Source organism: Pristiophorus japonicus, unplaced genomic scaffold, assembly GCF_044704955.1.
Source record: "Pristiophorus japonicus isolate sPriJap1 unplaced genomic scaffold, sPriJap1.hap1 HAP1_SCAFFOLD_3492, whole genome shotgun sequence".
Lineage (NCBI taxonomy): Eukaryota > Metazoa > Chordata > Chondrichthyes > Pristiophoridae > Pristiophorus > Pristiophorus japonicus.
Window position 1 is genome coordinate 1 of NW_027253316.1, and position 16,504 is coordinate 16,504.

Sequence of the window (16,504 nt, forward strand, 5' to 3'; positions counted from 1 at the left end):
AGACTTCCGCAAACTGCTGCTCAGGATAGCCAGCCAGATCCAAACCGTAATGTGGGTCAGTGAACACCTTTCCCTTCTGTTCAGTGAATGTTCGGGTCAGCAATCGCCACACCCTCACCGTGACACTGATATACCCCTCACTGTGACACTGATATACCCCTCACTGTCACATTGATATACCCCTCACTGTCACATTGATATACCCCTCACTGTCACACTGATATACTCCACACTGTCACACTGATATACTCCACACTGTCACACTGATATACTCCACACTGTCACACTGATATACCCCTCACTAACACTGATATACCCCTCACTGACACACTGATATACTCCACACTGTAACACTGATATACCCCTCACTAACACTGATATCCCCCTCACTGTCACATTGATATACTCCACACTGTAACACTGATATACCCCACACTGTCACACTGATATACTCCACACTGTAACACTGATATACCCCACACTGTAACACTGATATACCCCTCACTAACACTGATATCCCCCTCACTGTCACACTGATATCCCCCTCACTGTAACACTGATATACCCCACACCCCTCACTGTAACACTGATATACCCCACAGCCCTCCCTGTGACACTGATATACCCCACACTGTAACACTGATATCCCCCTCACTGTAACACTGATATACCCCACACCCCTCACTGTAACACTGATATACCCCACACCCCTCATTGTAACACTGATATACCCCACACCCCTCACTGTAACACTGATATACCCCACAGCCCTCCCTGTAACACTGATCTATCCACATGTGGAGTTTGGAACCTGCCTGTGTTAGAATCACTGCGCTGGAGGCCGTGGACTGAGGTTGTCATATTCTGGATCATTGCCTGGGCAGCTGGAATCTTTACCACTGCTTTCACATTCACATTCCTTGATGCTGCAATCCTTTCCAAGGGAGGCTTGGCTGAGGCAGCACTGGCCCAGTGGGAGGATGGCAGGTCTGGGGAGGATTCTTACATCCAATTCCACAGTGTTTACAGCCCAGAAACAGGCATTTCAGCCCAACCGGCCTGTGCCGATGATTATGCTGCACGCGAGCCTCCTCCCACTCTCTCTGCCTCTCACCCTGTCAGCACAGCAGGGTCAGTGAGTGCTGGGTCGGGGTTGGGGTCTCTGCTGGTGTGTTGCGACAGATGGACTGCTCTTTCCCCTGAAATTTCAGGGCCTGGAGCGTTCTGATTGGTCCCCGCTGGAGTTCAGGGAGACCTTGACGCCTCTAAATTGTTGTTTTTTCTTCCTTAGGAGAAGACAAAAGAGCTCGCAGCCAAACAGAAAGAGCAGTAAGTAGCAGGCAGCACCCTGCGATGGGGGATTTAGGGGGTGGTTGGGGGGGGGGGGGTGGGGGATGTAGGGGTTGGGTGGGGTCGGGTATAGGGGGAGGGGGTTTCGAATGTAGGGGGCGGGGGGGGTGTAAGGGGTGGGGGTCTGTGGGGGGTGGGGATCTGTGGGGGGCAGCTGTAAGGGGTGTAGGGGGTGGGGGGTGTAGGGGGTGGGTGGGGTCGGGTATAGGGGGTGGGGGTTTCGAATGTAGGGGGTGTAGGGGGCGGGGGGGTGTAAGGGGTGGGGGTCTGTGGGGGGGCTGGGTGTGGGGGGTGGGGATCTGTGGGGGGAAGCTGTTAGGGGTGTAGGGGGTGGGGGGTGTCGGGGGTGGGTGGGGTCGTGGCTGCACCTGACCCCACCCAATACCTACACCCATCACGCCTCCCTTAAATGTGTCAGTGCAATCGGCTCCAATCACTCCATGTTCTCAGCTCCCACACCCTCAGAGCCCAGCAATGGCGCACTGTCTGTGTTCAAGTCTCTAAGTGAGAGTGACTATGCTGGATCCTTGCCACCATTCATTCTCTGGATGGTTATAATGTACCTGACACCCCTCACTGTATTACTGATTTATGATCGCGCTACCTCTTAAAGAGGTATCACATCATCCAACAAGGTGCTTTCAATCAGGCAGAACGTGGCATTGTTTCATCTGAAAGACGGTCCCTCCGACAGTGCGGCGCTCCCTCAGTACTGCCCCTCCGACAGTGCGGCGCTCCCTCAGTACTGCACCTCCGACAGTGCGGCGCTCCCTCAGCACTGCCGCTCCGACAGTGCGGCGCTCCCTCAGTACTGCACCTCCGACAGTGCGGCGCTCCCTCAGTACTGCCCCTCCGACAGTGCAGCACTCCCTCAGTACTGCCCCTCCGACAGTGCGGCGCTCCCTCAGTACTGCCCCTCCGACAGTGCGGCGCTCCCTCAGTACTGCCCCTCCGACAGTGCGGCACTCCCTCAGTACAGACCCTCCGACAGTGCAGCACTCCCTCAGTACTGCCCCTCTGACAGTGTGGCGCTCCCTCAGTACTGCCCCTCCGACATTGCGGCGTTCCCTCAGTACTACCCCTCCCACAGTGCGGCGCTCCCTCAGTACTGCCCCTCCGACTGTGCGGCACTCCCTCAGTACTATCCCTCTGACAGTGCGGCGCTCCCTCAGTACTGCCCCTCTGACAGTGCAGCGCTCCCTCAGTACTGCACTGGTATTATTTGAAGAAGAGCAGGGGAGCTCTCCCCGTGCCCTGGCCAATATTTATCCCTCAACCAACATCACTAACAAACAGGTGATCTAGTCAATGTCACATTGCTGTGTGTGGGAGCTTGCTGTGCGCAAATTCGCTGCTGCCTTCCCACATTACAATAGCGACTGCACTCCAAAAGTACTTCATTGGCTGTGAAGTGGTAAAAGGGGCTATATAAATGCAAGTTCTGACTTTCTCAGACTATGGGCTGGGGTGCTGGAGTGGGCTTGCACCCAGCAGTGAGAGCGCCCCGAGCTGGCACATGGATACCGTCAGTCACATGTCAGCGCCACAACCAATCACAGATTGACCTGGAGGCAGTGGGGTTGTGTGGAGGACAGGACCTGAAGACTGGACCGATGCATGCCCTGTAAAGTGCATCTGTAACAGTGTGAGAGGGGCCCAGGGGGGGAGCGGGGCGCGGCAGGGAGGCCCGAGGGTGGTGGGAGCTGCGGGGGGGTGGGGGGAGCGGAGCCCGGGGATGGATGGAGCGGGGGGGCTGGGAGAGAGAACAGGAGTTGGTCGCGGGGGTAGTGGTGGGGGTGGGGCCCGGGGAGGGGGGGTGCGGGAGGTGGCCCGGGGTGGGGAGAGGGGCCCGGGGGTGGGAGTGGGGCCCGGGGGTGGAAGTGGGGAGCGGGGCCCGGGGGTGGGAGTGGGGAGAGGGGCCTGGGGGTGGAAGTGGGGAGAGGGGCCCGGGGGTGGAAGTGGGGAGTGGGGCCCGGGGGTGGAAGTGGGGAGTGGGGCCCGGGGGTGGAAGTGGGGAGTGGGGCCCGGGGGTGGAAGTGGGGAGCGGGGCCCGGGGGTGGAAGTGGGGAGCGGGGCCCGGGGGTGGAAGTGGGGAGCGGGGCCCGGGGGTGGAAGTGGGGAGCGGGGCCCGGGGGTGGAAGTGGGGAGCGGGGCCCGGGGGTGGGAGTGGGGCCCGGGGGTGGAAGTGGGGAGCGGGGCCCGGGGGTGGAAGTGGGGAGTGGGGCCTGGGGGTGGAAGTGGGGAGAGGGGCCTGGGGGTGGAAGTGGGGAGTGGGGCCCGGGGGTGGGAGTGGGGCCCGGGGGTGGAAGTGGGGAGTGGGGCCTGGGGGTGGAAGTGGGGAGCGGGGCCCGGGGGTGGAAGTGGGGAGTGGGGCCTGGGGGTGGAAGTGGGGAGCGGGGTCCGGGGGTGGAAGTGGGGAGTGGGGCCCGGGGGTGGAAGTGGGGAGCGGGGCCTGGGGGTGGAAGTGGGGAGCGGGGTCCGGGGGTGGAAGTGGGGAGTGGGGTCTGGGGGTGGAAGTGGGGAGAGGGGCCCGGGGGTGGAAGTGGGGAGCGGGGTCCGGGGGTGGAAGTGGGGAGCGGCCCGGGGGTGGAAGTGGGGAGTGGGGCCCGGGGGTGGAAGTGGGGAGAGGGGCCTGGGGGTGGAAGTGGGGAGCGGCCTGGGGGTGGAAGTGGGGAGCGGGGTCCAGGGGTGGAAGTGGGGGTGGGGCCTGGGGGTGGAAGTGGCGAGCGGCCTGGGGGTGGAAGTGGGGAGTGGGGCCCGGGGGTGGAAGTGGGGAGAGGGGTCCGGGGGTGGAAGTGGGGAGTGGGGCCTGGGGGTGGAAGTGGGGAGCGGCCTGGGGGTGAGGAGTGGGCCTGGGGCGCGGGGACGCTTCCTACGTCGCAGCCCTCAGTGAGATAGAGCACACTATGCCCAGCTGGTGTGTTGGGTCCAATTCTGGGCACCTTACTTTAGGAATGGTGTCACGGGCTTGGAGAGGGTGCGGAGGAGATTTACTCAAATGTTTCCGGGGATGAGGGACTTCAGTTACGTGGAGTGACTGGAGAAGCTGGGGCTGTTCTCCTTGGAGCAGAGAAGGTTGAGAGGAGAAGTGTTCAAAATCAGGGTTTATATAGAATAAATACGGAGAAATGATTTTCAGTTGCAGGAGGGTTTGTAACCAGAGGGCACAGATTTAAGGTGACTGGCAAAAGACCCAGGGTGGGGATGAGGGGAAAAATATTAACGCAACGAGTTGTTGTGATCGGGAACGCGCTGCCTGAAAGGGCGGTGGGAGCAGATTCAACTTTCAAACGTTAATTGAAGAAATACTTGGAAAGAAAACTTGTGCAGGGCTGTGGGGAACGGGCAGGGGAGTGAAACTGAGGGGATCGCTCTGTCACAGAGCCAGCACAGGCTCGATGGGTCGAATGGCCTCCTTCTCTGCTGTAACATTCTGTGATTCTGAGAATTCCTCTTCTGTACTGCTCTCCCCACCCTGCACCGTGTAATTTGCTTGTTTGGTGTCATGTTGTGACTGACCTTCACCATACGGTGTTTGCCGTCAGTGCCAGTGAGGAGGCCCCTGCCATCGGTCTGACCGAACTGATCCCGGGACTGCGGCCGCTCGTCTACTGGATGGCCAACTCCATCGAACTGCTGCACTTCATTCAGCACGAGGTTCCCACACTGTTAGCATGGGAGCAGCACAAGGACCAGTACGGTGAGTGCACACGCATAATGGCGTATCGTTTCGTGTACGGGGGTCACGGCACGCGAGGTCACGGCACGCGAGGTCACACACATTGGACAGCCCAACGCTCTCGTGTGCATCTTCCCGTTTGTAGCCACAGCCCGTTCCCATGGGGCAATGCTGGGTGTAACAAGGCCGCAGTAAAGTCCGTGCTGTCCTGTGTTACTGCTCACATTGCGTCATTGCCTCTCACAGTGCAACAGACAAAACAGAAGTTTGCCAAAGATTTATGAATGATGACAGCGGTCCTTTAAATGCAACAACAACAACTTGTATTTATATAGCACCTTTAACACAATGAAATGTCCCAAGGCGCTTCACAGGAGTATTATGTGATAAAAATTTGACATCGAGCCGCTTAAGTAGAAATTAGGACAGATGACCAAAAGCTTGGTGAAAGAGGCCGGTTTTAAGGAGCGTCTTGAAGGAGGATAGAGAGTCAGAGGGGTTTAGTGAGGGAGTTCCAGAGCTTGGGGCCCAGGCAACAGAAGGCACGGCCACCGATGGTGGAGCGACTATAATCTGGGATAGTCAGGACGGATAGTCAGAATTAGAGGAGCGCAGACATCTCAGAAGGATTATGGGGCTGGAGGAGATTACAGAGTTAGGGAGGGGCATGGCCATGGAGGGATTTGAAAACAAGGATGAGAATTTTGTCAGAGACGGTCAGTGGGTCTGGTGTCGGGGAGACGGTCAGTGGGTCTGGTGTTGGGGAGAGGGTCAGTGGGTCTGGTGTTGGGGAGAGGGTCAGTGGGTCTGGTGTTGGGGAGAGGGTCAGTGGGTCTGGTGTTGGGGAGAGGGTCAGTGGGTCTGGTGTTGGGGAGAGGGTCAGTGGGTCTGGTGTTGGGGAGAGGGTCAGTGGGTCTGGTGTCGGGGAGACGGTCAGTGGGTCTGGTGTTGGGGAGAGGGTCAGTGGGTCTGGTGTTGGGGAGAGGGTCAGTGGGTCTGGTGTTGGGGAGAGGGTCAGTGGGTCTGGTGTTGGGGAGAGGGTCAGTGGGTCTGGTGTTGGGGAGAGGGTCAGTGGGTCTGGTGTTGGGGAGAGGGTCAGTGGGTCTGGTGTCGGGGAGACGGTCAGTGGGTCTGGTGTTGGGGAGAGGGTCAGTGGGTCTGGTGTTGGGGAGAGGGTCAGTGGGTCTGGTGTTGGGGAGAGGGTCAGTGGGTCTGGTGTTGGGGAGACGGTCAGTGGGTCTGGTGTTGGGGAGACGGTCAGTGGGTCTGGTGTTGGGGAGAGGGTCAGTGGGTCTGGTGTTGGGGAGAGGGTCAGTGGGTCTGGTGTTGGGGAGAGGGTCAGTGGGTCTGGTGTTGGGGAGAGGGTCAGTGGGTCTGGTGTTGGGGAGACGGTCAGTGGGTCTGGTGTTGGGGAGAGGGTCAGTGGGTCTGGTGTTGGGGAGAGGGTCAGTGGGTCTGGTGTCGGGGAGACGGTCAGTGGGTCTGGTGTTGGGGAGAGGGTCAGTGGGTCTGGTGTCGGGGAGACGGTCAGTGGGTCTGGTGTTGGGGAGACGGTCAGTGGGTCTGGTGTCGGGGAGACGGTCAGTGGGTCTGGTGTTGGGGAGAGGGTCAGTGGGTCTGGTGTTGGGGAGAGGGTCAGTGGGTCTGGTGTTGGGGAGACGGTCAGTGGGTCTGGTGTCGGGGAGACGGTCAGTGGGTCTGGTGTTGGGGAGAGGGTCAGTGGGTCTGGTGTTGGGGAGAGGGTCAGTGGGTCTGGTGTCGGGGAGACGGTCAGTGGGTCTGGTGTTGGGGAGAGGGTCAGTGGGTCTGGTGTTGGGGAGACGGTCAGTGGGTCTGGTGTCGGGGAGACGGTCAGTGGGTCTGGTGTTGGGGAGAGGGTCAGTGGGTCTGGTGTCGGGGAGACGGTCAGTGGGTCTGGTGTTGGGGAGAGGGTCAGTGGGTCTGGTGTTGGGGAGACGGTCAGTGGGTCTGGTGTTGGGGAGAGGGTCAGTGGGTCTGGTGTTGGGGAGAGGGTCAGTGGGTCTGGTGTCGGGGAGACTGGAGACTCAGTGGGTTGGTGCACTGTTGCTGACGCTGAGACACCAGCCACTGATGTAACAAACCAAGGCACCAATTGCTCCTGTTCTCAGTGTCCGAGCTTCTGATCACAGTCCAGCTGTCCTGGGCAGTGGGCATACACTGACAGGCAGGCCCCCCCCCCCCCCCCGCCCCGTCACACACCGTGGGGCAGAGTTGACCGTGGGACTGGCTGAACCCTCCCTGTACAGGTAATATCGCATTGGAAAGGATGGTGATCCCTAACACTCCCTGGGCGGTCCCTCACTGACCATCGCAACCCCAGTGAGAAGAGCAGTAAAGTTTAAATAAATGTGAACACACCATCCTCATAATCTTGTCCCCTTTAAAGGGTAGTTGTCTTCATGAAGAACATTTGATAAACACATAGAACACACACACACACAAACACATGTGCGTGAGAGTGTGTTGATCAGTTTTGTTGCGATTTACTGGCCGATCAGGTGGTTGTGATTGGGCCTGCGGTGATATGAAATGTTTGATGTTTGTTTTTTGACCCCTGACCTCCCCTTCACCATATCTGCACAGGTTGCCATGCCGACCAGCTTTCAGCCACCAAGGTGGCCAGTGAAGAGGCCATGACTGTGCTGGAGGAGGTCATCATGTTCACCTTCCAGCAGTCTGTCTACTACCTCACCAAGGTCAGTGCCTGCCCTGCGAAACGGCCCATGCTGCCCTGCGTTGCTGCCCATTTGTGGACCCCATCCCACCCAACTCAGCTGGTGTGGGGGGCACCGAATGACACACCGCTCGGGGAGAGGAGAGAAACAGCAGCTCTTTCATTATAACAGAGAAGATTAGGAGGAGGTCTGATAGAGACGTTCAAAATGATGACAGATTTGATAAGATAAGCCGAGACTCAGTGGGTATCACTCTTGCTGTGTGTCTGTGTGTGTGGGTGAGCGCAGTGTGCGTGAGTGTGGAGACTGGGCTTCTCTGTGAGTGCAGTGTGTGGAGGAGCTCTGGGTCTCGGGAGCGAGAGCTCAGTGAACCACAGAGGTATGCAGGGGTGGAGGGGGAGCGTGGGGTGCAGCAGGGGAGATGACGGGAGTTCGAGGATTAAAAGGCCGGGCTGAGCCGGCTCGGAGAGTGGCACTGGGAGCGAGCACTGCCGCACTGAGGGTCCGTGGGAAGCTGCGTTGTTACAGTAACTGGGGGCAGAGGGTATCTCTACCAGCACCGGATGTAACACAGAAATATCTCATTGACATAAAGCGGCTTCATTTGGCTTTCCATTGGCTGGTAATGTCGCCAGCCACAGGAAGTGTGAATTACCCAGCAGACATTTTCCCCTTTATTTTCTGCCTCTTCTCCTCATTCGGGTTTCGATTCCACAGGCACCAACTCTCACTGGGGTACAGTCCCACACACACTGACTCTCACTGGGGTACACCCACACACACTGACTCTCACTGGGGTACACCCACACACACTGACTCTCACTGGGGTACAGTACCACACACACTGACCCTCACTGGGGTACAGTCCCACACACACTGACCCTCACTGGGGTACAGTCCCACACACACTGACTCTCACTGGGGTACAGTCCCACACACACTGACTCTCACTAGGGTACAGTTCCACACACACTGACTCTCACTGGGGTACAGTCCCACACACACTGACTCTCACTGGGGTACAGTACCACACACACTGACCCTCACTGGGGTACAGTCCCACACACACTGACTCTCACTGGGGTACAGTACCACACACACTGACCCTCACTGGGGTACAGTCCCACACACACTGACTCTCACTGGGGTACAGTCCCACACACACTGACTCTCACTGGGGTACAGTCCCACACACACTGACTCTCACTGGGGTACAGTCCCACACACACTGACTCTCACTGGGGTACAGTCCCACACACACTGACTCTCACTAGGGTACAGTTCCACACACACTGACCCTCACTGGGGTACAGTCCCACACACACTGACTCTCACTGGGGTACAGTCCCACACACACTGACTCTCACTGGGGTACAGTCCCACACACACTGACTCTCACTGGGGTACAGTCCCACACACACTGACTCTCACTGGGGTACAGTCCCACACACACTGACTCTCACTGGGGTACGGGACACACACACTGACTCTCACTGGGGTACAGTCCCACACACACTGACTCTCACTGGGGTACAGTCCCACACACACTGTCTCTCACTGGGGTACAGTCCCACACACACTGACTCTCACTGGGGTACTGTCCATGATATGGTTCTTGAACCCATGGCCTACTGCCTCTGAGGTGAGAGTGCGGCCACAGCTGGGGCATGTTGGATTTTTGGCTCTGCAATGTTCAGATTCACAAACCCTGAGTGTGAAGCAGAAAGAGACTGCGTTCTGGGCTGGAGCGAGCTGTGTGTCTGCTCAGGAAACCAGCCTGGAGCCGACACCCCTGGTCCCAGCACGTTACACAGTGCACTCTCCCCGAGACCGTTTAGTGGCAGGGCGCTGCTTATAACTAGGTAAATGAATGTCCTGTTCTCAGGGACTCCAACGTGCTGCCACTCTGCATTATAATTTGAAGCCACGTCACATTAATATCAGCAGATGCCTGCTGCTTCCCAACCTGTTGACTAGAAATAGCTTTAGTACTGGGGCTGCAAAGTGTGGGCGATGGCTATCGAAGGGCCTGACACCATCCAGTTTGCTGTGCTGTTAGAGCTCGCTCACACGCACTCACACGCACTCACGCAAAAGTGCACACGCTCTCACGCACAGACGACACACGCACACTCACGCACACGCAGTCATACAGACATACACATGCTTACACACTCACATGCACTTGCACACACACACAATGATATGTACACGCACAAGCACACATACAACCTCGCACATGCACACACATTCGCAATGCAAGCACATACTCGGCTAGACCTTTCCTGTATGTGGCTCCACAGTAACGAGAGACAGTGAGGTCTGTGTGCAGCAGTTTGCTGGGGTGGATGGGGCCTTCTCTACATTCCTGCAGTGCTGTGAGAAAGCTGAGGAGTTGTGTGTGTGGTTAGCAGTGAGCGGCCTGAGGTGAGGCAGCTTGCTGACCCGACCACAGAACTGTACAGACAAGGCCACGTCTGTCCGTGCTCTGCTCCCTCACAGGCTCCTCTCTAAAAGCTTTCCTTCTGAAGCTTTCCGTCCCATTCCATTCAAATCCCGGCTGCTCGGCTTTAAACATGAAGAAAGACGCAAAATCTTAAGCATCTACTCCTGCCGTGAGACACAGTAGCTCTAATCAATGACGCTGACTCTGGCCTGGTCCCCAGGGAGGTCCCGGTGTCTGGGGGGGGGGGGAGGGTCCCGGTGTCTGGGGGAGGAGGGTCCCGGTGTCTGAGGGGGGGAAGGTCCCGGTGTCTGGGGGGGTGGAGGGTCTGGGTGACCGGGGGAGGGGCCAGGTTACCGGGGGAGGGGCCAGTTCACAGTGTTGGGGGAGTGTTTGATGGGACTGTGTAGAGGGAGCTTTACTCTGTATCTAACCCCCTGTACCTGCCCTGGGAGTGTTTGATGGGACAGTGTAGAGGGAGCTTTACTCTGTATCTAACCCCCTGTACCTGCCCTGGGAGTGTTTGATGGGACAGTGTAGAGGGAGCTTTACTCTGTATCTAACCCCCTGTACCTGCCCTGGGAGTGTTTGATGGGGCAGTGTAGAGGGAGCTTTACTCTGTATCTAACCCCCTGTACCTGCCCTGGGAGTGTTTGATGGGACAGCGTCGAGGGAGTGTTTGATGGGACACTAGATGATAAATTATTCATAACTGATGTTCCTTGCCGTGATGCGCAGAAATGAATATTGTAAGATAACGTGTGCTGTGTGTTTGCTGTTGCCTCTATGCAGACGCTGTACACAGTCCTGCCCGGATTGTTAGACAGCAACCCGTTTGCAGCCGAGAGAACAGAGCTCATCGTCCCACAAGGGGTTAAGAACGTCTTGGTCATCTTCGAGGGAACACTGAGCCTGTTGAAGCAGTATCAAGTCCACTCGGAGATTACCTCCCAGCTCTTTACTTATCTCTTCTTCTTCACCAATGCGTCGCTCTTCAATGCCCTCATGGAACGAGGTGAGCATGGCTGAGTATCTCTGCATCCCAAACCTGCAACATATCGATCCCAGCCTGTGAGTGAACCCGGGGTATCTGTATATAAACCCCCCCCCCCCCCGAGCCCCTCGATTATACCCAAGCCTGTAACAACCCGGGGTATAGAAAATAGGTGCAGGTGGAGGCCCTTTGAGCCTGACCACCATTCAATAAGATCATGGCTCATCATTCCTTCAGTACCCCGTTCCTGCTTTTTCTCTTTCCCCCCCCCCCCCCCCCCCCACCGAGCCCCTTGATTATACCCCAGCCTGTAACTCACTCCCGGGTATCTGTTGTTCTATATGTAAACCCTCCGAACCCCTCGATTAGATTCCTGGCTGAATTGAGATTGCAATGTGGCATTGATGATAATCTTGTGCTGTGTGACGGACCCCTCTCTGTGTGTGACGGACCCCTCTCTGTGTGTGACGGACCCCTCGCTGTGTGTGACGGACCCCTCTCTGTGTGTGACGGACCCCTCTCTGTGTGTGACGGACCCCTCTCTGTGTGTGACGGACCCCTCTCTGTGTGTGACGGACCCCTCTCTGTGTGTGACGGACCCCTCTCTGTGTGTGACGGACCCCTCTCTGTGTGTGACGGGCCCCTCTCTGTGTGTGACGGACCCCTCTCTGTGTGTGACGGACCCCTCTCTGTGTGTGACGGACCCCTCTCTGTGTGGGACGGACCCTCACCCTGTTGCTGTGCCCTGCAGGTTCTGGAGGCGGCTTCTACCACTGGTCGAAAGGCGTGCAGATCCGTGCCAACCTGGACCTGCTGCTGGACTGCATCCAAGGCATGGGGCTGGGGGACCAGGCCACTGAGTTCTTCCTCAAGCTGTCCACAGCCGTGAACCTGCTGGCAACACCCAAGGCCAATCTCCTGCAGGTAAACCGCAGCCTCCGTGCGGGATTAACCCTTTGCTGTACTGAGAAAGCTAGGCGAGCGTTGGAGCTAGCGATGGGATTGGGAGAGCTGAGATCCCGGGAAAGAGCGAGTTACCTGGAGAGATCCCGATGGAAGCTGATTGTTTGCTTTGTGGAGTCCATTATCCTGACCTTCCCTGCTCACCTCCTGTCCTCCTTTCTGCAACCTCACAGAATGTATAATAGGCCGTTCGGCCCAGCCAGTCCGTGCTGGGGTTTATTCTCCATCAGCAGTGCCCCAATCCTGTGTATCCGCCCTGTGTGAGATTTCTTCATCCCTCTTGTCCCTCAACCACCTCTCAAACCTGTTCTTGAATGATGATAGTCTCTGCCTCACTCACTGACTCCGGGAGTAAATTCCACAGCCTCACAGTCTCTGTGTAAAGTCATTTCTCCCACTCCCTGTCCTAAATAACTGTCGGCCATTGAGGACTGAGATGAGGAGAAACTTCTTCACTCAGAGGGTGGTGAATCTTTGGAATTCTCTGCCCCAGAGGGTGTGGAGGCTCAGTCATCGAGTATATTCGAGGCTGAGATCAATAGATTTTTGGATATTAAGGGTATCGAGGGATATAGGGACAGTGCAGGAAAGTGGAGTTGAGGTCGAAGATCAGCCATGGTCTCATCGAATGGTGCAGCAGGCTCGAGGGGCCCAATGGCCGACTCCTGCTCCTAATTCTTGTGTTCTTAAATCTCTGATAATGAATCTTGCATCAATGTGCCCCACCTTCCAGACCCCAGTCACTGGAAACATTCCGTTACAATCCACTCCGCCCCATCCCATCACAATATTGAACACCTCGATCAAATCATCACCTCATCGGCAGACGGAAACGGCCCACATTGTTCCAAGTCATTCTTTGTATTTGTATCACCTCAAACCATTCAGCATCCCGGTCACTCCGCGCTGCCCCTCACCGTCCCCGGTCACTCCGCGCTGCCCCCGGTCACTCCGTGCCTTCCTTCACGTCCCTGGTCACTCCGCGCTGCCCCCGCTCACTCCGCGCTGCCCCTCACCGTCCTCGGTCACTCCGCGCTGCCCCCGGTCACTCCGTGCCTTCCCTCACGTCCCTGGTCACTCCGCGCTGCCCCCGCTCACTCCGTGCCTTCCTTCACGTCCCTGGTCACTCCGCGCTGCCCCTCACCGTCCTCGGTCACTCCGCGCTGCCCCCGGTCACTCCGTGCCTTCCCTCACGTCCCTGGTCACTCCGCGCTGCCCCCGCTCACTCCGTGCCTTCCTTCACGTCCCTGGTCACTCCGCGCTGCCCCTCACCGTCCCCGGTCACTCCGCGCTGCCCCCAGTCACTCCGTGCCTTCCCTCACGTCCCTGGTCACTCCACGCTGCCCCCAGTCACTCCGCGCTGCCCCCGGTCACTCCGTGCCTTCCTTCACGTCCCTGGTCACTCCGCGCTGCCCCCGCTCACTCCGCGCTGCCCCTCACCGTCCTCGGTCACTCCGCGCTGCCCCCGGTCACTCCGTGCCTTCCCTCACGTCCCTGGTCACTCCGCGCTGCCCCCGGTCACTCCGCGCTGCCCCTCACCGTCCCCGATCACTCCGCGCCGTCCCTCACTGCCCCCGGTCACTCCGCGCTGCCCCCGGTCACTCCGCACTGCCCCCGAACACTCCGCGCTGCCCCTCACCGTCCCCGGTCACTCCGCGCTGCCCCCAGTCACTCCGTGCCTTCCCTCACCGTCCCCGATCACTCTGCGCTGCCCCTCACCGTCCCCGGTCACTCCGCGCTGCCCCTCACCGTCCCCGGTCACTCCGCGCTGCCCCTCACCGTCCCCGGTCACTCCGCGCTGCCCCTCACCGTCCCCGGTCACTCCGCGCTGCCCCTCACCGTCCCCGGTCACTCCGCGCTGCCCCCAGTCACTCCGCGCCGTCCCTCACCGTCCCCGGTCACTCCGTACTGCCCACGGTCGCTCTGCGCTGTCCCAGGTTACTCCGCACTGTCCCCGGTCACTCCGCGATGTCCCCGGTCACTTATAGTGCTGCTTTTAATGTCTTGTGTACATTAAAGCCTAGAAATCGGGCAGTGGCGGTGGCGATGGAGAATACCTGGTGCTGCATGTAATGGGCGCGGGTCTGATACTGCCCTCTGCACTGCCCCAGACAGGTTCCTCGCCCACAGTCTCTCTCCCAGCCTCCCCCTATTCAAAGTGTCAGTATTACTTTTCTTTTAGCAAGATGTGCCTCATATTTACTAACATTAAATTCCATCGGCCCATTCACCATCTTCTCAATATCCCCTTCCCTTGGTCAGAATTATTCACAACACTTCCTGCTGTAGTATCGGCTACAAATGTGGCCACCAACCTTGTACCCAAATCACTAAAGAACAGAACCCTTGTGGGACCCCCACTCTATAAAAAAAAACTGCCCTTAACCCCCCCCCTTGTCTATTCCCTCCTTTCTAGCCAGTTTTGAATCCAGCTTTTGCCCTCCCCTGCAGACCCCTGTGTTTGACCTTCTCAACGTCCATGTCTGCCACCACCTCTCTCACCTCCCCAATGACCTTGATCGAGTCTGTTAAAGCTGCATCTTTCATCCTGAGGGTTGTGTTGGCAACTTCTCATTATTTTCTCTCTATCTAGATATTCAGTAATTTCATCTTTAATTAAAGAATCCAACCCGAGCACAGACGTTAATCTAAGTGGCCTGTGATTACCCGGGTTAGCTCAGCCTGCCGTTGTGAAGGTGGGATTACACTGACTCCAGTCCTGTGACACACACGCACTCTCAGTGCAATTCCTGCACCCTGGTGACTGGCTGAGCCAGTGTCCCGCGCAAGGTGTTCGTCAGCCACTGACGGAGCCTTGCCCGGCCTCCGGCCTTGGGCCCCAGGTCTGTGCTGATCTCCACCGGCGATGGCATTCGCCTCTGCGCCCTCGGGAGCGAGCAAATCCACAGTGTGAGAAGCTCCAGTGTTACACAGGATGGGGCAGAATGCGGGGTGTTGTGGGGGTCCCGGTTTATGGAGCGTCGGCTGGGCCGTCAAGCCTCCGAGGCAAGTCTCCCCTCCCCTCCCCTCCACTATCCTCCCCTCCCTTCCCCCCTCCCCTCCCCCGTCCCTCTCCCCATCACTATCCTCCCCTCCCCTCTCCTTGCCCCCATATCTCCCCTGCCCTGCCCCCTCCCCCTCAGCTCCCCTCCCCCTCTCCTCCCCTGCCGTGTCCGCCAACAGTCACTGACTTGGTCCTTTCGTATCTCAGCATTGTTCTTCACAACGATCTCTTTCTCTGGGATAACAGCCCTGTCTCAGTATCTCAGTCAAATTAGTCTCCGCATAACCACTTCTCTCGGTAGTAATGCACTTCTGAAAACTCCTCATTGAAGTGAAGGCTGGGGCACGGAGACCCTCGGTGAGGGGGGGTAGGGAGGGGGGGAGAGACCCGAGTGTGTGTGTGTGTGAGGTGGGGGTGTGGAGAGACCCTAGTGTGTGTGTGGGGGGGGGGGGGGGGAGACCCTTGTGTGTGTGGGGGGGGGGGGGGAGACCCTAGTGTGTGTGGGGGGGGGGGGAGACCCTAGTGTGTGTTGGGGGGGGGGGGGGGGGGAGAATACTATCTCTCTATGATCTCTCTCAACAACAACAGTACCCTAGTGTGTGTTGGGGGGGGGGGGGGGAGACCCTAGTGTGTGTTGGGGGCGGGGAGAGACCCTCGTGTGTGTTGGGGGGGGGGTTTGGGGGAGACCCTAGTGTGTGTTGCGGGGGGGGGGGGGGAGACCCTAGTGTGTGTTGGGGGGGGGGGGTAGACCCTAGTGTGTGTTGGGAGGGGGGTGGGGAGACCCTAGTGTGTGTTGGGGGGGGGAGACCCTAGTGTGTGTGGGGGGTGGGAGACCCTAGTGTGTGTTGGGGGGGGGGGGGAGACACTAGTGTGTGTTGGGGGGGTTTGGGGGAAACCCTAGTATGTGTTGGGGGGGGGGGGGGAGACCCTAGTGTGTGTTGGCGGGGGGAGAGACCCTAGTGTGTGTTGGCGGGGGGGGAGACCCCTAGTGTGTTGGGGGGGGGGGGGGGGAGACCCTAGTGTGTGTGTGTGTGTGGGGGGGGGGGGGAGACACTAGTGTGTGTTGGGGGGGGGGGAGGGGGGAGACCCTAGTGTGTGTTGGGGGGGGGGGAGACCCTAGTGTGTGTTGGGAGGGGGGGGGGAGACCCTAGTGTGTGTTGGGGGGGGGGGGGAGACCCTAGTGTGTGTTGGGAGGGGGGGGGGAGACCCTAGTGTGTGTGGGGGGGTGGGAGAGACCCTAGTGTGTGTTGGGGGGGGGGGGAGACACTAGTGTGTGTTGGGGGGGTTTGGGGGAAACCCTAGTATGTGTTGGGGGGGGGGTGGGGGGGAGAGACCCTAGTGTGTGTTGGGGGGGTGGGGGAGACACTCGTGTGTG

General features: G+C 58.5%; 1 protein-coding gene across 1 annotated transcript; it reads left to right on the plus strand.

Annotated features, from left to right (window-relative positions):
- Window positions 1-6: 6 nt before the first annotated feature.
- Window positions 7-12,102, plus strand: LOC139250106 (ras-interacting protein 1-like; the record flags this gene model as incomplete). Its single annotated transcript, XM_070872680.1, has 6 exons — window positions 7-55; window positions 1,292-1,329; window positions 4,896-5,050; window positions 7,634-7,746; window positions 10,961-11,183; window positions 11,914-12,102. Coding segments are annotated over exons 1-6 (724 nt in total), but the record flags the coding sequence as incomplete, so codon positions are not given.
- Between the last annotated feature and the right edge of the window lie 4,402 nt (window positions 12,103-16,504).